This window comes from Sus scrofa, chromosome 11, assembly GCF_000003025.6.
Source record: "Sus scrofa isolate TJ Tabasco breed Duroc chromosome 11, Sscrofa11.1, whole genome shotgun sequence".
Taxonomy (NCBI): domain Eukaryota; kingdom Metazoa; phylum Chordata; class Mammalia; order Artiodactyla; family Suidae; genus Sus; species Sus scrofa.
Genome location: NC_010453.5, coordinates 14,035,975 through 14,060,164, shown reverse-complemented (window position 1 = coordinate 14,060,164; position 24,190 = coordinate 14,035,975). Strand labels below are relative to the sequence as shown.

General features: G+C 40.3%; 1 protein-coding gene across 4 annotated transcripts in view; it reads right to left on the bottom strand.

The window, feature by feature from the left end:
- Positions 1-24,190, bottom strand: part of FREM2 (FRAS1 related extracellular matrix protein 2) — a 341,111-nt gene that overhangs the window by 56,213 nt on the left and 260,708 nt on the right. For all 4 annotated transcript variants that reach the window (XM_021065218.1, XM_021065216.1, XM_021065215.1 and 1 more), the window contains 4 exons: positions 22,319-22,465; positions 16,167-16,397; positions 5,487-5,612; positions 3,665-3,916 (listed from right to left, as the gene is read on the bottom strand). In XM_021065218.1, coding sequence (XP_020920877.1) covers positions 3,665-3,916; positions 5,487-5,612; positions 16,167-16,397; positions 22,319-22,465 — 756 coding nt within the window. The remainder of the gene's footprint in view (positions 1-3,664; positions 3,917-5,486; positions 5,613-16,166; positions 16,398-22,318; positions 22,466-24,190) is intronic.

Here is a 24,190-nt window from a genome sequence, read left to right as displayed (position 1 = left end):
GTCCCTTCCAATCACGATGCAACTGTTTCTTAAAGATGTAAAACAGATGTAATCAGCACATATTTCTGTCCTTCCAGCCCCTGCTCTATCTCATACAGCTAAGCGTTGGTACAGAGAAAATCTTTGGTCCCAGCTGAGATTTTCAAATATTTGCATCTAAGAAAAATCACCCACTTTCGGTCCAGGCCTTGGCAGCTCACTCTGCAGGCACAGAAACGGCATCCTCGAACTTCACTAAGGAATAAGCTAGTGTTGGAGAATCAATTCACTTTTTAAAAATTTCAGATTATTCTGAGTTAAAGAGTTACAAAGGATTTGTTTTATTTTTTTAAGTCAGGGGACACTTGTTTGGTTGGTTATTGTCTGGTATACCCATCACCACAGAAACGGACACAGTGATCAGAGCAAAAAATGTTGGAAAGTCACGCGGGATATTTCACCCATGTTGTGAAGCAGGCTTACCCACGTCCCCTACGCCAACCACCTACAATTTTAGTAACTAAGCAATTGGCCACCTCTGAAAACAACATCCCTTCCTTGACCACTACTGACTTATATTGGGATTATTCTTCCCTAGATTCTATGACAAATTGTCTCCCTTCAGTTATGTCATGAGGTATGACTTTAATCCTTTAAAGGAATTTCAAGACTCATTACAGCACATCATAGCTGAGTTAAATAGATCTAAACTTAAGACATTCACCCAACACTTTGTGTCTGTGTGCTCTTAGGCCGTTTTCTTAGCCTCTCTACGTCTGATCTTTTCCTTCTATCAAGTGGAGAAGATAACTCTCTACATCAGAGATGTTCTGAGATTTAACTGGATAATTCATGTAAAACTCTTTATACATAGTAAGGGTTCAAATGTGACAACGGTTAGTATCTGTATTATCACACAAGAATGAAATCTGACTTCCTCCCCATTAGACTGGGCATTCTTTCTTCTTTCCATAATGCATGGGTGAAAGTCTGCATAGACTTTCTGGCTAGTAGTATTACTTTCATTCATAAACTACTTACATCATAAGATGTTGACTTCTAAAATGAAAAAATATACGTAAAATTAGTAAAATATAGGTGATATAGGTAAAGTCCTCATTTGCCACTGAGATTGAGATTTAGGTTAGGGACATTAATAAAAGTTCACCCCAAAGCTAATAAGACATGAAGTATTCCAACAAAGATGATCACAATGCAAACTCCTCTAAAATAAGTTTGGGATTGAGTTTTCCAATTACTTAAAAATCTTGTAAAAAAAATAAAATAAAGAAAAATTAGTGAAATAGTTACATGTTGAAAAAAATCCCTCAAATAACACCTAAAAAGCTTTGAATAGCAGAAGACGAACCAAGACAATGACCTAGCTCGTTGCATGATAGACTTTACAAATTTAAGAATGTTTGAAAGCACTTAAGACACCAAAACATGTTTGATCCTTAGATTCTTTTTAGCACTTTCTTTGCCAGGATCATCATACCCTTATACCTACCACTTTTCTTGTCACCATTTCCCATTCTCTGCTTAGCATTCATGAAATGTGCTCCTTTTAAAAATATATATATATATGAAGGTGTTCCCCGTCATGGCACAGTGGTTAATGAATCCAACTAGGAACCATGAGGTTACAGGTTCAATCCCTGGCCTTGCTCAGTGGGTTGGGGATCTGGTGTTGCTGTGAGCTGTGGTGTAGGTTGCAGACATAGCTCGGATCCCACCTTGCTGTGGCTCTGGCGTAGGCTGGTGACTACAGCTCCGATTAGACCCCTAGCCTGGGAATCTCCATATGCCTCGGGTACGGCCCTAGAGAAAGGCAGAAAAAGACAACCCCCCCCCAAAAAAAAATATATATACATATATATATATATATGTATATATATATATATATGAAAATCCAAGTAAAATCTGTCTGTATTGTAAATCCTACGAGGGCCATTGTTGCATGTTTTCTTAAGCCATCTCATCCTCCTGAATGCCTTTTATTGTTATCAGTAGAGAGGACCTGTCACTGAACTTCTCTAGTGCACAAGTCTGTCCTAATCTCCACACCCACATCTCCATCTGCCGACGCCACAGCCAGCACGTTGAAGTCACGCAGGCTCTTCAGACTAACACATCCTAAATGAACTCAGTGTTCTGTCCCAATACTGCTTCTACCCCCGTTTTTTCCAGTTCCCTGGTGGCTCAGCAAGTTAGGGATCCAGCATTATCACTGCTGTGGCATGGGTTCGATCCCTGGCCCAGGAACTCCCACATGCTGTGGGTGTGGCCAAAAAAATACAAAATACAAAACAGAATTGCTTATTAAACTAATAAACTAAAGCTACAGGATATTATCTAAGCTTAAGACAGAAATCAAGACTTTCTTCAAATCCCTCTTGATGGAATTATTTCTCATTTTCATTACTTTTTCTTTTTTATAGCCATACCTATGTCATATGGAAGTTCCCAGGCTAGGAGTCCATTTGGAGCTGCAACTCTTGGTCTACACCATAACCACAGCAATTCAGGATCCAAGCAGTGTCTGTGACCTACACGATGGCTGGCAGCAACAATGGATCCTTAACCCACTGAGCGAGGCCAAGGATCGAACCTGCATCTTCATGGACAGTATGTCAGGTTCTTAAACTGCTGAGCCACAATGGGAACTCCCTTCATTACTTTTCAGGAAAAAAGAGACATTATTATATATTTCACAAGGTTATTAGGAGGATAAGATACAAAGAACCCAGTGCTGGCCTGGCACAGAATATAAGCTCACAAGACATATTAACACTTTCTTTTTTTTTTTTTTTAAGGCTGCCCTGCACCATATGGAAGCTTTCAGGCCTGGGGATTGAATTCGAGCCAAAGCTGTGACGCACGCTGCTGTTTCCACACCACCAGATCCTCTAACCCCACACTGGGCTGGGAATTGAACCTGCTCCTCCATAGCAACCCAAGCAGAATGGCTGCAGTCAGATTCTTAACCCACTGCACCACAGTGGGAACTCCACTTTAACACTCCTTTAACGATCACTTAACCATCGCAGCCCTTCCCTTGTAGGTTATTTCCCTCCTTCCTCAAAGAAAGCACAGACTGCTCCTTGAAATGCAAAGATGAAGACCCTTGCACTCCTTTTTCTGTCCAGAAAAAGGGATTACTTCATGGTAATCTGGTTTCCTCAGGAAAAGTAGTCTAGGATAAACAAACCTCCTTTTGGGAAGCAGGGAACAGCTTGTTGCCCTTAACTTTCCATATATGTACTACCGTCCTATTCATTTAATAGACTTGTCTGAGACATTTCTTTACTAAATGAGTTCAAACACGGAGATTAAAAGTTACAAAACACCAGCTTTTACAATCAAAGCAAAACAAATACATTTTATCAAAATCGCTTCAATTCCTCACCATGAAAGTGTAATATCGCCGAATGGTAAACGGTATTGTAAAAACTGGACAGTGGAGAAAACACATATAGGTGTGACTTTGTCCTTTAAAAACACTCAATCAAGAAAGGCAAATCGAGTGATGCGGCCAACTTAGAACCTTCATCACACTATAAAATCAAGCGTAAAATAAACGCGCATGCTAAAATTCCTTTGCATTCTCCTCTCTGTTTCGAAGGTTGTGCCCAACACTGGTCTGCCTGTGGGAGGAATAATTTTCGGGTAAATTAGTACTCACCATCGTCTTTGTCAGGGATGATTGTAACCTGAGCCCCTGGAAACTCCGACCCGAGTCTCCCCCCCATGGGCATGCTCAGGACAACACGGAATGTCTCCTCCTCTTCATACAAGGAGTCGTCGATTATAACCACCCGACACATTTTCTCCCGCTCGTCTTTGTCGAAGCGGATAACACTGGTGTGGTCCTCGGGCCGGGATATGTAATCGGAATAGGACAGCACTGATGTGGGCACCGTTCCTCTTGCTGTTCCTGGGGCCGAAGATCCGAAAGGGGTTTATGTAGCATAGTCTACAAGGGTATTTTGAGACGGGCGGGGACCTGGGACCTGGGAGGCGGGGCCTGGGACCCTTTGCTGCAGTGGCTGCAGTGCTTGCACCTCGACAAACATCTCCTTGAGCGACAAAATACGAACAAACTATAAGGGAACTAAAAATAACTGTGGGCATGCAAGGTGGGGCAAACGACGGGCAAGAAGATACAGAAAAACGACTGATACTTCCGAAGAGCCCAAAGCAGGGTGTCAGGAGCAAAGCAGGGTGTCAGGCGCAAAGCAGGGTGTCAGGAGCAAAAGCAGAGTACTATGCATGTCCCCTGCACACAACACCAAAAGGGGTGGGCAGACCACCCAAGCCACCCCTTTGGTCCAACCCCTGGACCCACCTCTACTCTCACCGCATAGAAGCAACTAGCTTGCCTGTTCCCCTCCATTGAGCGAGCAGGGGAAACTCTTGCTTGTTTTCACTTGCTCAACTGCTGCAATAAAGTCTTGCCTGAATTTCTTGTCTGGCCTCTTAGCACTTTCTATTGATTAAGGAAGGCTGAGAACCCAGGTCAGTAACATTTCCAGAAAAAAATTATTTTCATATGCAGCATTTTAATGGTGCGTCGTACCTATGAACGTCCCTGGAAACTGCAATAGCTCCTACATACTGCTGTAGCATCATGAGTCACTTTCTAGTGGTCTCCAGCATAGGATGAATATTACATTTCGAATATTTTTTCCCTGACTTCCTGCCAGCGGTCTTTTAGAACAACACAATCATACCAAATAACAGCTCCTATTAGTCAAATGTTTACTGTGCGCAGGCTAAGTGCCAAGCGCTTTCCATGCGTTGCCTCCTTAATCCTGTTAACCACACAATTGGGTTTTACACATTTGGTAACTGAGGTTTACAGGAGTCAAACCACTTGCTCTGGGACCCAGAGCCCAAGGCTGATCCTGAAATTTGCATTTTGACCACTATTCTTTACTGCCTTTCAACTCAGAATAGATTAATGAAAATTTTAATGAAAGTCTGCTCAGGGATCAAGTGCATCTATGAACTTTTTCTTTTACATCCTTGGAGAAATCTGTTTCTTAGAAAGGTGTTAAGTACATTCATAAATATTATGTAGTAATTTTAATTTTGTATTACCTAAATACCACCTTTCAGATGATGCCTACTCAAGGAGCAAAACAAACATGCTGAAATTTGGTTGAAATGAGTTTTGAACTAGTTTGAAATTAATATCTTTGCCTTTCTACCTGAGCAGGCTTGAGTGAGGGAGGGGACATCAATTTCTTGCCATCCCCAAAGCCCTAAGTTTTAGGGTAAATAAGTAAGTGAACCAGAACTGTTTTCAATAAGCAGCAGTGTCCCTCCAGGCCCTCAAAGGTGCACTAGCGAAGAAAGATTTTTGCATGAATGCTTTTTTTCTTTATGAACATTGTACTAATAAAGTATAACCTTCATGGCACAAGGCTATGGCTCCGACAATGTTTAAAGAGGCTTTTTACAGCTCTGGGAGAACATTCTAGCTCAAGCACAAATGGTACTACCTTGCTGCGTGTAACAGATCACCATCAACTCCCGGCTCACATCTCCGCTTCTCCTGATGGGAAGGAACAGCTCCCCAATGTCCTCTTCAATGGAGTATTCAGCCTGGGGGATGAACACAGTTGATTCTGAGGAGAAAACACAATTGTTTTTGTCTGAGCATCTCGTATATGAAATGATCCTGCACAAATTAAAATTGCTCTAGTGACCCATGCCTTCCCCTTGCATATTCCTAAGAATAGCACAATGTGGGAGTTCCCTGGTGGCTCAGTGGGTTAAAGGTCTGGCATTGTCATTGCTGTGGCGCAGGTCTCTACTGTGGCACAGGTTAGATTCCGGGCCTAGGAATTTCCACGTAGAAAAAAAAAGAGGGAGAAGAAGAATGGCACGGTATGAGGGGGAAGGAGAAGGAAGGAGGTATAAAGGGTGTAGGCTCTGGGCCAGTGAATTCTTAACCCGGAAATAAAACCCAATATTGCTTTTATCTCAAGTAATTGCTTTTTTTCGCAGATACTAAGTGCTGCTGGCACACTTCCTTTAAACCCAGCTTTGTTCTCTTGGTCAGATCACCACCTTCCGTTGTGGAAACACGAGGGGTCTGACAGATCCCAGCTGAGATGTCAAATTCGCCCGCTGGGCACACCAGGCTGGATTTCCGTGGAGATGTTGCAAATGGAAATGGAAACCTGGGAGTCACTGGTATGTTGATGGTTTGTGAAGCCCTCAGTTGGGACACAATCACTGAGGAGGGATTTTAGCTCAAGAAGACAATGGATGCAGGGACTAACCGTGGGGCAATCTGAGGTCAGAGAGGTAAGGAAGACCGAGCAAAGGATGCTGAGAAGGGGGCCCAGGGATGAGGGCAGCTGAGGGAGTGCAGGTGCTGGAGGCCAGAGACTGGAAGGTGTTTGGAGAAAAAGGGAGGGATCAGTGGTTTCAAATGTTGCTGACAAGGAAGTTGAGAACCTGGAACCTGTCATAGATTTGGCGACAAGAAATCACTATTTTCACTAGAACATTTCAGTGGGAAACTGGACAACAACAGGTGTAGACATTTCTTTTAAGAAGTTTGATTTTAAATGAGAATGAAAAGGCATCTAGAAAAATATCTTTTGTTTTTCCTTTTTGTTTGTTTGTTTTGGCCATGCCTGCAGCATGTGGAAGTTCCCAGCCAGGGAGCAAACCCTCAACACAACAGCAACCTGAGCCACTGCAGTGAAAATTTTGGATCCTTTAGCCCACTGCACTTCCAAAGAACTCCCTCTTGTTTTTCTCTTTGTTTCTTTCTAAGCTGAGTTTTAGCACGGATAAAAATGACTCCTATTATGAAGCAGGATTTTACCAAACATAAAATTTCAACATAAGAATTGTCATAACACTTCAGTTACAAAAAAAATACACAGAGTGCCATGAAATCTTAAAGTCAAGTCGTTGATGACTTTCAATGAGTTACTTTTCATTAACGTATAGAAATTGCCTCTAGTATCCATGGCATTTGTATAACTATACAGAAAATTTTATTTCTTTACTCAAGTTTGTTGTGGACTGAATATGTTTCTCAAAATTTAAACACTGAGGCTCTTATCTTTAATGTGGCGATATTTGTAGGTGGGGCCTCAGGGCAGTAATTAGGTTTTGATGAAGTCCTGGTGGTGGGGCCCGCATTATGAGATTAGCATCTTTATACGAGGAAACACTCTCTGTCTCTGTCTCTCCCGTGCATGGACACCAAAGGAAGGCCATGTGAGGACGCAGCCTGGGAGGGGCTGTCACCAATGACTGAATCTGCCGGCACCCTGATCTTGAACATTCAGCCTCCCGAACAATGAGAAATAAATATCTGTTGTTTACACCAGTCTGTGGTATTTTGTTATAGCACCCCAAGTGAAGATAGAGTTTTTTCTGTCTTAATAATATTTATTCTAGGAGTTCCTGTCATGGCTCAGCGGGAATGAATCTGACTAGTATCCATGAGGACACAGGTTTGATCCCTGGCCTCACTGGGTGGGTTAAGGATCTGGTGTTGCTGTGAGCTGTACTGTAGGCTGGTGGCTACAGCTCCAATTAGACTTCTAGCCTGGGAATTTCCATATGCCACGGGTGCAGCCCTAAAAAGACAAAATAGTAATATCTATTCTATACTGCTAATCTCTACTGGCCAACTTATTTTCCAAGTATGTTATTCAAAAAAGTCCCATGCGTGGGATTTTAATTCAATACCTTGAGAACCTCAGCTCTGGTTTCTCCTGCACCCTATGGCTTATACAGGCTTGATTAAACAAGCCAGGACTTCTGGCCAGTGCCAGTGGGATTTTTTTCTTTTCTTCTTGTTTGTTTGTTTTTAATGGCTGCACCCATGGCATATGGAAGTTCTTGGGCCAGGGATCAAATCCTAGCTGCACCTGCGACATTCGCCAGATCATTTAACCCACTGCGCCAGGCCAGGGATCCAACTCATGCCTCTGCAGCAATCCAAGCTGCTGCAGTCAGATTCTTAACCCACTGCACCAAGGTGGGAAATCCCTGGTAGGTTTGAATGATGAATAGAGATGAAAGCTGGGTGTTCAGAGCTTCTATTCCTATACTTGGTCTGACACAGTGAACAGGTCCACCAAGTTTAGATATTCTGCTGACCTAAGTTCACAGAAATGTGTGGTTTGCAGGAGAAACTAGCAAAGCAGAGATGAGAGAAGACTCCCCTGGTAGCCTTTCCAGTAGCCCTAACTTTTCCAGTTAATACCATTTTTCAACTTCTATGCAGACTGTCTCAAAGATGCATAGCTCTTTAAGTATAAAATCATAAAAAGTAGCATTCTTATACTATTCTTAACAATTACTAGTTAATCCTTACTATTTTCTAAGACCTATTCTAAACACTTTATGGGTATCAGCTAGTTTTAGCCTTGCAACAACCCTTTCAGGTAAGAACTATTATGACTGTCACTTTACCTCTGAAGACATGAGTGACACAGCCCTAACCTAGTAATCAGCGAAAGGTTAGTCGGGAGGGGGCGATCTTGGTATTTGAACCCAAGAAGCCCATCTCAGAGCCCAAGCTCGTCACCACAATGCTCTATTCCTAAAAGAACTCTCAAGATAGCAGGAACTGGGAGTTCCCACTGGGACTCAGCAGTTTAAAAGCCTGACTAGTATCCATGAGGATGCAGGTTCATTCCCTGGCCTCTGCTCAGTGGGTTAAAGGATCCAGTGTTGCCATGAGCTGTGGTGTACATTGTAGATGCAGCTTAGATCTCACATTGCTGTGGCTGTAGCATAGACAGCTAGCTACAGCTCCAATTTGATCCCTGGCCTGGGAACTTCTATATGCGCCAAGTCCAGCCCCCCAAAAAAGATATCAGGAAACATCATGCACGTCAGAGAAAAACAAAAGGCTCAACAGATTATAAAAGAGGTACAACGTACTGCTAAAACAGAGAGATGGCAGGTAAAGAAAAGCAGAAAAGAGGAAGCTGGAAACAAATACTTTGAAAATTCCTTTAAAGATCCAGTGTGTTCCTAGGAATTACATTTTTTTTTTTTTTTGTCTTTTGATGTTTCTTGGGCCGCTCCTGCGGCATATGGAGGTTCCCAGGCTAGGGGTCTAATTGGAGCTGTAGCTGCTGGCCTACGCCAGAGCCACAGCAACATGGGATCTGAGCCACGTCTGCACAGCTCACGGCAATGCCGGATCCTTAACCCACTGAGCAAGGGCAGGGACCGAACCCACAACCTCATGGTTCCTAGTCGGATTCGTTCACCACTGCGCCACGACCGGGAACTCCCATATATAATTTTATATATATAAAATTATACAAGTATATGTAAAGTATATAGGATGTATAGTATACATATTAATAAAATTATAAAAGTACTATATAAAGTATATAGATAATACACATAATATGTATGTAATACTTGTATAATATAATAGAAAAATACATACTGTGTCAAATCTCATACGCTCACTAGAGTGGACTGCATCAGTCTCTGGGAGGGTGTTCACCGAGAGGCAAAGCAAGGGTGACATTATAGAAATAGTAAACTGTCTACTAAGGCAATAGAGACACAGAAAAATATGACTGCAGGGTCACCTTCCCAAATGTTAACAATAATTATTTTCATGTGGTAGGACTTTTATTTCTTTAAATCTCTGAACTGTCTTTGGCTCCACTCATGGAATGTGGACGTTTCCAGGCCAGGGATCAAACTCATGCCACAGCAGCGACTCGAGCCACTGAAGTGACAATGCCAGATCCTTAACCCACTGAGCCACTAGGGAACTCCAAAATCTCTGAAATTTTGACAATGAACATGTGTTACTTTTATATTTTCAGACTGGTTTCATTATACTTTGTTTTGAGAGAGAAAACTGAAGAAAGTCAATGCATTCTTCATGCGTCAGTGTGACTACACAGAAAGGAGTACTTTGATTTATAACTGCAGTTTTTATTTTCAGATTTTGACTATGTTGTGACTTGGGCAGAACATGACTTTGGTTCTCAGAAATAAAGTTGTTGTGGCTGCATTTGAAAGATGTCCTTTCCTCAATTATACTGACCAGTTTTTTTTTTTAAACTGACTCAAAGCATAATAGAAAAAATACCTTCTAAAAAATATTACTATAATAGAACAAAGAAGGGAAAGACAATGCAGGGCCTGGATGAAGGCACTGAGTGTCCACCATCCTTAAAAAGTTTGTTATATTCAGAAACAACTCAGATCTTTTCCGGTACATCTTCAGGCTACGATGGTGCCCTTAGACCAGCCATAAAATGGTACCGAATACGAGGTCTGTCATTGCTATGTTTGCACATGGATGAACAGCACTCTTCCATTTCAATAGTTAGTTTTTTTACTCTGAAATAGCCATATATAGGCTAATTTAATAGGAACTTGTAAAAAAATCAGAATAATGAAAACATCTAAGTCACAAGATAATGAGGTTACAAGTTCTCATCAGGATGTCCAAAAACTATTCTGAAGCTCTATGCAAATACTTTGATTACAGTGGATCTTTGGGTAGGCTTTACTCACATCACTAAATATTTTTATTTTGTAAATGTAGAAACTTTCGGTAAGCTTTCCATCACTGAATTAGTTTTATTTTGCATCATTTTTTTCTTATCCACCTTTTGGTGCCAGAAATGTACAAATATGTGCTATCCTTTGTACAGGTGTTCAATTAAGAAAATGACCCATGTGACAGAGTCCCCAAAAAAGAAAGCTTTGACACTCATTGAAGTTGAAGCTCTTGCATGCTTTACTATTTTGGTGTCATCGGCTGCTTTTGACTCTCACTTCATTAATTCTGGACCTTCCATTTTGGCACATTCATGTCAAAATAGCAGCCAGCTAGAGATCTCCTTGTGTCAACATCTCCAATGGTACAGAATTTTGAAAATAATAATTAACATTTGGATCACATATACTAGTCAGCCTATGTCATCTGAATTCTAACTCATGCAATGGGCTTGGCTCACTCAGCACACAAAAGTTTGCCTTTTCTTTGTATCCAATAAGATTAAGGTTCTTGAGATACAAGTTCTGCCTTCCTCTAGAATAGTATGTTTTTTCTCTATTATATATCATATCATACTAACCTAATCTGGTTCCCACAAAAATGATTCGAGACCAGATATCTTAATCCACTAGTTCATGGCTCTATTTTGATACTATGAAGCTACCAGAATGAGCCTTTCCAATCAGGAGTTTGCAGAGAATTCAAGTGTACAAATTAAACAGTTGCATCAAATACTTAAGGGCTTTAGATATCTATCCTCACATGCCTATATTTGAGGTTGTGTTCTCCTAATAAAGTGCAGAAAAATATTTTTACTGCTTAGAAATCACAAAGTAAAACAAAAAAGGAATGAGACCTTTATAGAAGGCATTTTAGCTCTTACATATTTTCCTCTTAACGGAAATGAAGATGCTTAACATTAATATTTATATGCTTCTAAGAGCGAGGAAAGATGGCATACCTTCCGACAGTTACAGAACTTCATATACAGAAAGTTAACTTTCATCCTAGGCTAACTACTTCTTCTGTGGACACTGATTGCTCCCTTTATCATAACACGTAGTGTTCTGGTTGTTAAATACAACAATTTAGTGAAATGTAATCACCCAATGAGATGATGCTTCTACGTCAGTGTGCCTTCTTCACTCTGGCACCTGTATCCCTAGCTTCTAGCTGAGCATATAGCAGATGCTCAATAAACATGTTTTTAAATTTTTATTTCATTTATTTATTTTTAGGGCTGCATCTGTGGCATATAGAAGTGCCCAGGCTAAGGGTCGAATCGGAGTTGCAGCTACCTGTCTACACCACAGCCACAGCAACGCAAGATCTGAGCTGCATCTGTGACCTACACCACAGCTCATGGCAACACTAGATCCTTTAACCCACTGAGTGAGGCCGGGGATTGAACCCATGTCCTCATGGATACTAGTTGGGTTCGTTACCATTGAGCCACCACGGGAACTCCCCTCGATAAACATGTGTGAACACACAGATATACATCATGCCAGGGCTAAAGTGGTCTTGATTATTTTCCTAGAACACTTGGAAACACTTTCATTCACCAATACTCACATATTTGAGGCTTGATATATAAAGATAAAAATTAGTAGAAAAAGAATAGAAGGAATTACTTTTTCTTTTATGAGAATACATGAAACAATGTTGTTAGGAAAAGCATACTGTTTAATCAAGATTTTGGGTGTTATTTCTTTCATCATTTCCTCATGTGAAATAATAAGTGACTATAACTCAGAGGAAAAGGAAGAGCTTTGGAGGAAGTATATATATATGTGTATTTATATATTCAAACGCTGCCTCTGGCACTTTTTTTTTTCTGTCTTTTTGCCTCTTCTTGGGCCGCTCCCGTGGCATATGGAGGTTCCCAGGCTAAGGGTCTAATAGGAGCTGTAGCCGCTGGCCTACGCCAGAGCCACAGCAACGCAGGATCCGAGCCGTGTCTGCAATCTACACCACAGCTCACGGCAATGCCGGATCGTTAACCCACTGAGCAAGGGCAGGCATCGAACCCTCAACCTCATGGTTCCTAGTAGAATTCATTAACCACTGCGTCACGACGGGAACTCCTGGCACTCTTTTTTTAAGAGCCACACCTGTAGCATATGGAAGTTTCTGGGCTAGGAGTCGAATTGGGGCTGCAGCTGCTGGCTAACACCATAGCCACAGCAACACCAGAGCCAAGCTGCATCAGCAACCTACACGGCCGCTTGTGGCAACACCAGATCCTTAACCCACTGAGCAAGGCCAGGGATCAAACCCAAATGTCCATGAACACTAGTTGGTTTCTTAACCCACTGAGCCACAATGGGAACTCTGGCTCTGGACTTATTAACTGGGGGATTTTTGGGGAAATAAATTCTTTGAGTCTCACAGATTTAATTTGCAAATGGATATATAAATCCCAGAGTTGTAAAGATAAAGTTTAAATGAGATAAGTTTGTAAAGGTCCTAATGTGGTGTCTGGCTCACAGTGAGCCCTCAAATGTGGTAGAGATTGATATTAAGTGAAACATCAAGTAAAACACCTAAAATGGTACATACGTCTCGAAGGCAGTGGGGTAAAGGAGTGAATGAAAGAATGGATATACTGCAGTAAGTACTGTCTGGCATGTAGCCAGTGCTCAATGAATTTCAGTCATTCTCACTATCAGTACCAGTTACAGGTAAGTGAATAATGGCAAAAGCATGCACTTGCAGGTATTTATATAAGCTGCCTAATAAGGAAAAGCAGTGCCCAGTCTCAGCTAAAGCAGAGTTGACGATTCCCTTTTCTTGCTCCCAGAACACTTTGTTCATTCTTTGTTGTACTATAGCCTTTCTGTTGCCATCACTGATTTATAGGATTCGCTTCCCCAATGGACCATCTGATCTTTGAGAGAAGGGATTGCATCTCATTATTTGTGCATCCCCAGTACAAAGTGCCCTGCCCAGCATGTGTGAACTGGATAGATTTTTAACACATGCAAAGAAATCTCATAACATGTCCTAGAATTAACATGCCCAGGGAGAGCTTATAGGTGTAGTGATTCCTAGAGCGAGCAAATTCGTATGTGAAGAGTCACAAGAGAGTGTAGAAGGAAACGAAGTTTTGAGAGAGTTGGGGAAAGTGATCCTTTGTGGAAAGAAAACATTGTTTACTCTCTTGATATGAAATCTAATATATTTATGATATTAGAAAGAGAACAATATCTGTATTGTGCTTTGTGTGTTACAGAACTCTTTCATAAGAATGTGGAGACATGAGAATAACTCATTTTTCCTATCGTGTGCACTTGGACACTCAACGCAACCATTTGATTTGATTAAGATCATACAACGGAGATGGCAGAGTTAGGAATCCCCCCAGGTCTTGTAATTTCAAGACCAACGGTCTTCAACAAGGCATGGGATGTACCAGGCGTCGGTCACACCAGAACACCTGTCGGCCTTCACAGAGACGATCATGGCCTGGAGCAAACAGGGCTGAACTTCATCTAGAAAATGCCAAGACAACTTAGAGGACATTACTTAAATTACAGCCAGTTTTTATTAGGTAGCCTCTGAGAGTATAGATTATAAAAGGAGTGTGTGTGTGTGTGTGTGTGCCTGTGTGTGTGTGTGCGTATGTGTGTGTGTGTAAGTGTATGTGCACTGTGTGTATCTGTTTTAAAAATCCCACTTCTCAGGCTTACCACAGGTAGAAAGGATTGTGTGTCACTCTGGGCTTATTAACAGGAAGGCACAAAGGAGTGTCTTGTTCCTTAAGGTAAAGTATGACAGGTATACCAATGGGCTAATAAAATATCAAGAAATAGCTTCAAAGAAACTCCAATAAATGTTAGAGTTTATATGTATTAAAGCTGTCGTGGGCTTGTTGAAAAGAGAGAAGCTTTACTGTGCCAGCTAGCACTTACCCTAAACTCAGGGCTAGAAGAAAATTTGTTTATTCCTAGATAATGTAAATAAAATTAAATGTAATTAAATGCTAACTGTTCTTTAATGGAAATTATAAATGTAACTGAACTTCAAATTTAACTAAAGGCAGAGATGTTGGTTAAACAAATGGCAGGAGCTCCCACTCTCTTATCCTCTCTCCTTAATTATGCACTTGGACACATCTCTCTTTAAACCCAGAGATTTCCACAGATGTCTCCATCTCATGTACTCAGTAGATTGTATCTTCACAGAACATTTAAGAGTTTTCTGACGGACAAAACAAAGTAGGCTGGCAGTTTAAAAGAAAGTCACGTCTGTCTTCTGACAGGATTTCAGCTTTAGAGGAGTGTCTCCGAGCTTTGTATAAATGCCAGCCCTCAAAAAAGCCAATCCAACCTTTTTTTTTTTTTTTTTTTTTTTTTTCCTTGTTGCATTGAGACAAGTCAGGACTGTAGAAATATGGCAAGGGGCGGGGAAAGGTCAAATTACACTCAAAAGCAGCCAGCTTTACCTTAACCAACATCAGCCACGGGTGTGCACTGATGAGAAAATGCAATCTAATAGCAATTAAGAGCAAATATTCAAGACATCTTTCACCAAGGAGCAGCGGGTATGCTAGGCGGGTATTATGTAACACATGGGGAAACATATGGCAGAATGAAAAGTTTTGGCTAGGGACTATACGAAGAAACTTGAATAATTAAGTGTGATGTAGAGAACAAATTAATCCCCAAATGGTCTAATTCTTAAATCCTTTATTTAAAGGATATATTAGAAAATATTTAAATGACTTTTAAAAGTCACAAAATACTTCTAGAGAAGTGAGATGAGCGATGTCATTTCTAAGGGATAGAAGTGTTAAGAGAAAGAACATGTCCATAATCCTATGGGTATGTGTCGTTCATGTACTTGAAAAAAACGTAGTTTCCTTTCATGAATTTTTGAGATCCCTCTGCCATCAGTAAGTTTGCGAATACTGAACCATTCACTTAGGATGTTTTCTCTATGGGAGATCCAAACACTGAATTTAAAACTTCCTTAATAAGGTGTTTCATCATAAAAACCCAACAGCTGGGAATGTAAGTTGGTGCAACCACAGTGGAGAACAGTATGGAGATTTCTCAGAAGACTAAAAATAGAACTACCGTTTGATCCAGTAATCCCACTCCCAGGCATCTATCCAGAGAAAACCATGACTTGAAAAGATACATGTACTCCAATGTTCACTGCAGCACTGTATACAACAGCCAAGATATGGAAACAATCTAAATGCCCATCAACAGAGGAGTGGATAAAAAAGATATGGTACAACAAACAATGGAATATCAGCCATTAAAAGGAAAGAAATAATGGCATTTGCGGCAATACGGATGGACCTAGAAATTATCATGCTAAGTGAAGTTAGTCAGACAGTGAGACACCAATGTCATATGCTATCACTTACATGTGGAATCTAAAAAAATGAACACAATGAACTTCCTTGCAGAATAGATACTGACTTGCAGACTTTGAAAAACTTACGGTTTCCAAAGCAGACAAGGTGGGGAGTTGGGGAGATGGGCTGGGGGTTTGGGATGGAAATGCTATCAAATGGGTTGTGATGACTGTTGTACAATTATAAATACAATAAAATTCATTGAGTAAAAATATTTATAGATGTATACAAAAAACCCAAACAAACCCAACCCAACAGCAACAACACAAGTGAGTTGGTGGTAGCTCTTACCATCTCCTGGGTCCACGATCTCCACTGTGGTCACCTCGGGGAATTCCAGGGCAGCCAGCACGGGCTCTGAGAGAACCACCTGGAAGGTCTCAGACTGTTCATGCTCCCCGTCGCTCATGATCCGCACTCTCCATGTGGCCCTGGTCTGGCCCGGGTTGAACTGCACTTGTTTCTGGGCTTTGCCCTTGAAGTCTTTGTCCTTTTTTGCAGTCCCATCTCTTGTGCCAATACCTAGACAGAAACACAGTAGCATGTTCTTAGTTCATTTTCAGTTGGGTTATTAATGTTTTCCTTGTTGTTAACTCTTTGTGTGTCACTGTATCCTTCAGTGCACAGGAAATCCTGTTTTGATTCCATGAAATGGATTGTTGGGTCTGGGACCTGCAATTAGAGTGTTCCACTGTAGACATTAAGCAATTCCTAATTCTCTTCTACACTTGTCTCATTATGCTTGCTACATATTCTTCAAGCTAAGTCTGTGTTAGAACCTCTTATAAAACAAGACCAAGTAAATTGATATTCATATTCTGAAATAGTCTCACATCTACAAATTTATACAATCTAAAAACTCTTAGAGTTCTCTTGTGGTTCAGGGGGCTAAGGGTCTGGCATTATCACCGCAGTCCCAAGGGTCACTGCTGTGGCAAGTGTTTGATCTCTAGCTTGGGAATTTCCACATGCCATGGGCATAGACAAAAAATTAAAAATTAAAAAATTAAAATGAAAAACTCTACATTTACTTTTTTGCATGCATTGTAATGCGTGTCATATTTTAAAAACTAAGAACAACTCTCCAACTAGAAAATATAACCCAACAAGAGACTCTGTGAGTCAAAGCATTCTTTGATAATACAAACTGTAAATGGCCAAGCATAGTAATAAAAAAATTATACTATTCTTTAAACTTTTAATAGAACCGGGACCTTAAAAGAATCTAATCTGATGTTTGTCAACATGAATTTGGCCAGATTTTTCTTTGTGAAACTCTCCACAATTCCATGGAATCATGTGAACAGAACTAGAGAGCTAAATATACATGGTTATTATGAGCAGAAAGTTTGGCTTACTCTGTTGGTTCCCTCAAGGTCAATTACAGTTAGCTGGGAAGGTTAGAGGATCTCTGAATCTCTACCAACATTACAAGAGGATCTTTATTTGCCATTTCTATGCCACATACTCAAATCACAAAATATATTATCTAGAAAGCAGTAAGAGTCAACATCACAGAAAGATTATAAAATTGCAATTCTACTTATGCTAGTATGTTTCAAGTACTGAATCAGAACCTCTTAACGAGTCAAGCTGAGAGAGTAATTTTCAAATATATTTCTATAAACATTGGCATTTTCAGAGAAGTTGGTAGGAAAGAAAGATTTAAAAAGAGAAAAAGACACCACACTGTAAATCAACTATCCTTTAATAAAAATAAAATTTATAAAATTTATAAAGAAAAAACGAAAATATGGGCATATGGTGAAAAAAATATTGTAATAGTAAAATGGAAGCCTGAGAAAATTCCCTTTATTGTTATTTTGGTGAGAATAAATGAGTTTTTACTTTAAAAAAAGAGAAAAAGAAATCCTCAGGCTTACTGAAATTAAAAAGTCTAGGAGTTCCCATCGTGGCTCAGCGTGTTATGAACCTGGAACTCGACCTGAGGATGCGTGTTCAATCTCTGGCCTTGCTCAGTAGGTTAAGGATCTGGTGTTGCTGTGGCTGTGGTGCAGGCCGGCAGCTACAGCTCTGATTCAACCCCTACCCTGGGAACTTCCACATGCCACAGGTGCCGCCTTAAAATAATAAATAAATAAATAAAAGTCTAAAAGTAAATTCTTCGTAACATTTCTCATTTAATTGAAAAAGTTATTTTTAGGTAGAATCCTTTTATTCTTCAAAGTAGAAAAGAAACTGGACCAAGGAGATCCATTCAGCCACAAACACTCTTGAGCGCTGGGTCTGTATCAGAGAACCAAACTGACCAAACCTCTGCCCCTGTGGTGCTTATGCAAGATTAATTTGAATATTTATTCCTGCATTTATCACTGACTGTAGGTTTCATCTTAAGATGAGGATGAAAATAAGTGTTTCCCTAAAATGTTTCTGTCTTACAGATCTCAGAAAGATAACTGAGATAAAACTATTGTGTTTTTTCAAGAGGAGGTAAAGCCTGACTTATTGAATGGCGAGAGAAAACAGGGCACGGGACCAGAATTCCAGGAGTACACATCAGAACGTTACAGACTTCCTGTTAGCGCTCTGGTTCCTCTTGCACACACAGTGGCTGTCAACACCTCCTGGATCCTCCGCAACTCACTGCCAAGGTGACGATGAAAAGAATCATTCTCCCTGGGGTTCCAGCACACATGCAGTTCATTGACCCATCTATCCCCAGCAGTACGGCCAACAAGAGAATCTATTATTTGGTCTCTGAGAGCTACTGCCCACTTTTCTGTTTTGTTTTGTTTCATCAACAATGCATCCTTTTCCTAGAGATTCAAAAGGCAGTGAAACACAGAAAGGACTCAGTATAATACAAGGAAGGTCCACTCGTTGCAATTAGCCATCCTTCTAACTGATAATTGAGTCATCCAACCTAAGGGAAAAAAAGGCTGCAAAACCAAATCTCAGTTGTTATTGCTAAAAACACCCATAATTTTTCTGACGGATTTTGTTAAGACATTCCCAATCAGATGAGACATATAAACGGACAATTTGATTCGCCAAGCCTAGAGGAATGGACTTCTATTTTGTGAAAAAGCGTTCAACTGACAAGCTTTTCTTAAACCTGAGATAAAACAACGAAGCACGTATCATCTTTTTTAAAGACCGATATGGAATACTAAAGTTGCTCGGGGTCAAAACCAAAAATGCTCTTTTAATAACTAAAACATAGTACCCACTCCAAGCACAGCACTAGGCACCCTTGTTACTTAAAGTGTAGTCCCTGGACCAGCAGCCTGAGCAAGATCTGGGTTCTTCTTAGCTATTAAGAGTTTCAAGCTCTATCCCAGACCTACCCAATCAGAATCAACATTTTAGCAAGATCCCCACGTAAGTCTTATGTGCATTAAAATCTGAGAGTGGGTACACACATACTAAATACCTCATACTTCCACGAAGCCCTTTCACATAGATGCCCCATTTTAATAACGGATGTAGAAATGGGAGATCCCTTGGGGCTCAGTAGATTAAGGATCCTGCATTGTCACTGCAATGGTTCTGGTCACTGCAGTGGCACGGATTCGATCCCTGGCCCGAGAACTTTTGCATGGCTCAGGTGCAGGGAAAAAAAAAAAAAAAAAAAAAGAGGATGAGAAATGGTGTACAGATTGCGAAGGAGACAAATTAATCCACACTTTAACTGAATGTGGTAGACAAGACAGTTAAGCATGCTCAATGTGCAAAAATTGCACTTACTTGGAGATATAAATATTCAGCTGGTAAGCCACACATATTATAAAAATATTATATGTGGCAAAAAGGATTCTGGGAATTAAAAAGCTTGTAGGTTGGGCTTAAGTTTATGCTTTTTTTTTTTCAAAGAGAATTATTGAACAAAGCATATTATTTTGACTCATTAAATGAAACTGCAACTGCATCTTTTCCTGGGGCATGGAAAAATGGCATGGTGGAGAAGCAAGGTACTCTTGGAATGAGGGATGAGATGCCAATCCTGCCTCGGCTATGAGATCACAGGCAAGGTATCAATTTCCTCAGTTGTAGAGGATTGAAGAAGCAGTTAAGAGGGTCAGCCCTGGAGCAAAAGCTTACCTCTGCCCTTTCGTGGCAAATGTGACAAATTTTCTGTCCCCTTACCTATGTTACAGGGGGACACTCCTCTTACATGGTTGACTATGTAAGTTATCAAGAGTCAGATCTGGTGCACAGTAAGAACTCAATCAATGTTAGCTATTCTTATTATCACACCACAGTCCATGACCGAACACAGGGTCTGGCACTTAACAAGCACTCAAGAAAATACTAGTTGAGTTAGTGAATAAAGGACTGTAGGAGTTCCCGTTGTGGCCCAGGGGTTAACGAATCCGACTAGGAACCATGAGGTTGCAGGTTCGATCCCTGGCCTTCCTCAGTGGGTTAAGGATCCGGTGTTGCTGTGAGCTGTGGTGTAAGTTGCAGACGCAGCTCGGATCCTGCATTGCTGGGCTCTGGTGTAGGCCAGCAGCTACAGCTCCAATTAGACCCCTAGCCTGGGAACCTCCATATGCCGCAGGAGCAGCCCAAGAAATGGCAAAAAGACAAAAAAAAAAAAAAAAAAAGGATTGTAAAGACTAAAAGAGATTGGTAAAGTACTTAATGTGCTTCTTGGAATATTTTGTATTTAGTAAATGTTCCTTAACTGTGAGCAATCAGACCTCTGAAATTAGATTTCTTTTGTGAAATACAAATACACATTTAATTTATTAATGGTATAATGGTTATAAAGGAACAATCATCTCTGAGGAACAGATATACAGAATTCATGATTTATTAACTGTGTGCCTGAAGGTAAGTGATATTCTGTCTCTAGCTGTAATACAAGCTCTCTAATTCTATATGTCCAAAAATGACCATGGCGGTTGCAGGGGAACAGTAACAGGAAACATATCCATTGTAGAACTTCCATGAGGCTACCTTCATATTCACCCATCTTTTCCATTCCCAGTCCTAGCATGAATTCTATTACCATCTTCAGTGAGGGATGAGTGTGGGCTACACACAGAAGTCTTTTAACTTTCTATCACCACAAGTCACTAAGTAACCATGGCAGGTTAACCAAGAAGTGCTACAGAGCCTTTATAGAATAGTGACCTCCACTCGTGCAGGAAATAATAGTTCATTGAAAAAATAACTCTAGAAGAAAAACAGAGCCCTTGTCCGATACTTAAACACTTGTCTTTAGAAAAGGGCAATGGAGAGAAAAATCTGAAAAGAGAGTTTTAAAAATATTTTTCCACCATTAACTTTTCCACTGCTATCAACAGGCTATTTGTGAGTGGGTAATTCAACATACTCAGCAGCAGTGGGCATTTAGGTAAAAAATGCAAATGGAGGAGTTCCCGTCGTGGCACAGTGGTTAACGAATCCAACTAGGAACCATGAGGTTGCGGGTTCGATCCCTGCCCTTGCTCAGTGGGTTAACGATCCGGCGTTGCCATGAGCTGTGGTGTAGGTTGCAGATGCGGCTCGGATCCTGCGTTGCTGTGGCTCTGGTGTAGGCCAATGGCTACAGCTCCGATTGGACCCCTAGCCTGGGAACCTCCATATGCCGCGGGAGCAGCCCAAAGAAATAGCAAAAAGACAAAAAAAAAAAAAAAAAAAAAAAAGCAAATAGATGAAGGCATCCTTAAGAATTCCTAAGGTGCTCTGTGTTTTAGTTATTATTTTCCCTGTGACTTATTTGCTCTATTCCCAAGCACCAAACATATGTGTAGAAAGAATATGCTCCCCAGAGAGCAATAAAGAGCATTCACTGTGCTCTAGAAGGTTAAACACAGACTGTACACGACCGACTACAAAGAGGCACATGCAAGTAAATAAGATAAAAGCTGAGCTGCCTGGGCTGGGCTGCAGGGTGGGGGTGCAGGTAGATCAGAACCCGTGGAGCCAGAGGTAAAGCACAGTGTGGAAAAACTTCCTGTAAAGTTAAAAAACAAAAAGCATTTTAAAAATAAGGGTTTGGGGACTTATTTTGGGAAATCTTTTACACAATCTAAAAGTTAATAGTTACATTCCATCTACAGTTTCCACAAAATATCGTCTACACTCCCCCTGCTGCACAACACATCTCATTGGACTTCCACCTTGCAGATGAATTACAGATGTGCCTACACCTATCCTAAGATCTACTGACATTTAAAATTTTTTTAACTTAGGAGCGAGTACAGCCATGCTGTAAGTTATTGTATATCAGAGAAAGAAGAATTGAAGAGATACATGTATTTGATTACACGTTTCCTGATTTTTCAGCCCTTGTCTCTGGTGATGTAGCCTCATTTTGACATGTTTCTTGAGCAGTTAAAGAACATTTAATTGCTATTTTCTTCCTAAGCTTTAAAATTAAGCAGAAAACTAAACATATTTTAATCATTGTAAAATGATGAACTTTTGCTAGAAAAATGGAAGTGTGAGACCAACGTGCAAACTAAACTTACTTATAAAGGAAGTCTCTCCCAAGTAACCTCTACGTTTAAGAACGACATCTAGAAATTTGGAGTCCTCATTGATCAAGTAATACTCCTTTTCAAAGGAGATCCATGCCCAGTTCAGACGAAAATGCTGCTTGGTTAACTTGTTTCCACCTGGAAAACAAAAAATCAATGCTCCAAATTAGTGCTTTCTGGAATGAATGACCTTAGACATTCCAAAGGTGACTTTAACGATGCAACATTAAAAATCGCTATATTGAGAAAAAGAATGTATATATATATATACACACGACTGAGTCACTTTGCTGTATCAGCAGCAATTGACACAACATTGTAAATCGACTATTCTTTAACAAAACAAAAACTAAAATAAAAAAGAATCACTGTAGCTACTTGGTTTGATACACAATCTAGAACACATACTTGGAGATGCAGCTTACTGTCCGCTGAATGTTATGCACAAATATAACAGCTGAAACAACTCTTTGCAAAAATCCCTTGATCTTTAGCAGGGGAGGTGGGTGGGGGGAAAGGAGCACAGAACCACCAAGCAAATTCCTTGAAGCATCAGATCAGGTATCCAAGTCGCAGAATGACTCAATGCCCACAAGGTGCCGCTGGAGAGCAAGTTTTTCTGTAAGGAAAGCTGCAAAGGCTCTTTTGTGATGTTAAACACACACTCACAACTTCACAAATACCTTTTTCTGGTTCACCGAGCAACTGGGTGGAAGGCTTTAATTATAACCACTTAAGTAAAAACAAATATCCCTTCCCCGCCTCCCTTCCCCACTATATTCCACTCCATTCCTTAGAACAAACAGACAGCTCTTTTCATTGATTCCATTCTCAGCAGATAAGGCTTTCTCCTCCCACCTTCCCACCAAAATGGAGCTGGCTGCCTATCCGGAGAAAATAAACCTTGTGTGTGATCTCTCTAACGTGAAAGCTGTTCTGCCAGGTATGTGAAGAGAGAAACGGTTATCAGCTGATCACCACGCATGTACCCTTCAACTTTCTTTGATCCACAACAGTTATTTCAGAGGTTTAGAAACAGAGGCATCAATAATTTCTTTTAAGTCTTTCTGTAAAAGAGTGGAAAAAAGCCCAAATAATAAACACAGCCAGAGGCACAATTTGAATTCTAGTTTCTTTTCTTCTGAGTTCACACTGAACTACACTAAAGGAAAAGAAAGGAGACAGGAAAACATTAAGGCTTCAGTAGGCTGAAGGCAAGAAAATCTGCATAAGAGAAAACAGTGAACAAATACAAGAAAAAATGTTCACCTTTGCTAGAAATGTTTAAAAAATTGCAGCAACTCTGAGTTATTAATTGACATGTGCTAAAGATGAACGAGAATACCCAGGACAGCCAAGATTATGTAAGAAAATTGGTCTTCTTGTTTATTGCTCTTAAACTGTAAATTAGTACAAGCCTGTTAGACGGCTGCATGGCAGTGTGTGCAAGAGACCAAAAGATGTTCACACCATTTGTAAAGAGATGTTTACCGTTTCTTGTAAATCCTGCTGTAGGATGAGAAGCAAAAATACATGTTGGGACTCTTCATTGCAATATTTTCTGTGACAGCCCCCAAACTGAAAATCTTAAGAGTTTACTATAATGATGACACATAAAATCAATGAAATACGATTCGCTCATTAAATAAAAGCGATGACATTTTTTGTAGAAATACTTAAAACACTTAAAAATACAGAAACAAATGGTATTGATGCTATGAACGTAGCAATGTAAAATGAGGCATTACAAATACGGAGTTGATTGGTGTTTTAAACTGATGGTATTATAGACCTTTTATTTTTTTAGTTAATTTTAAAGTATCATATATAAATTGATTGGAGAACAGTAAGTTCATTCCACAT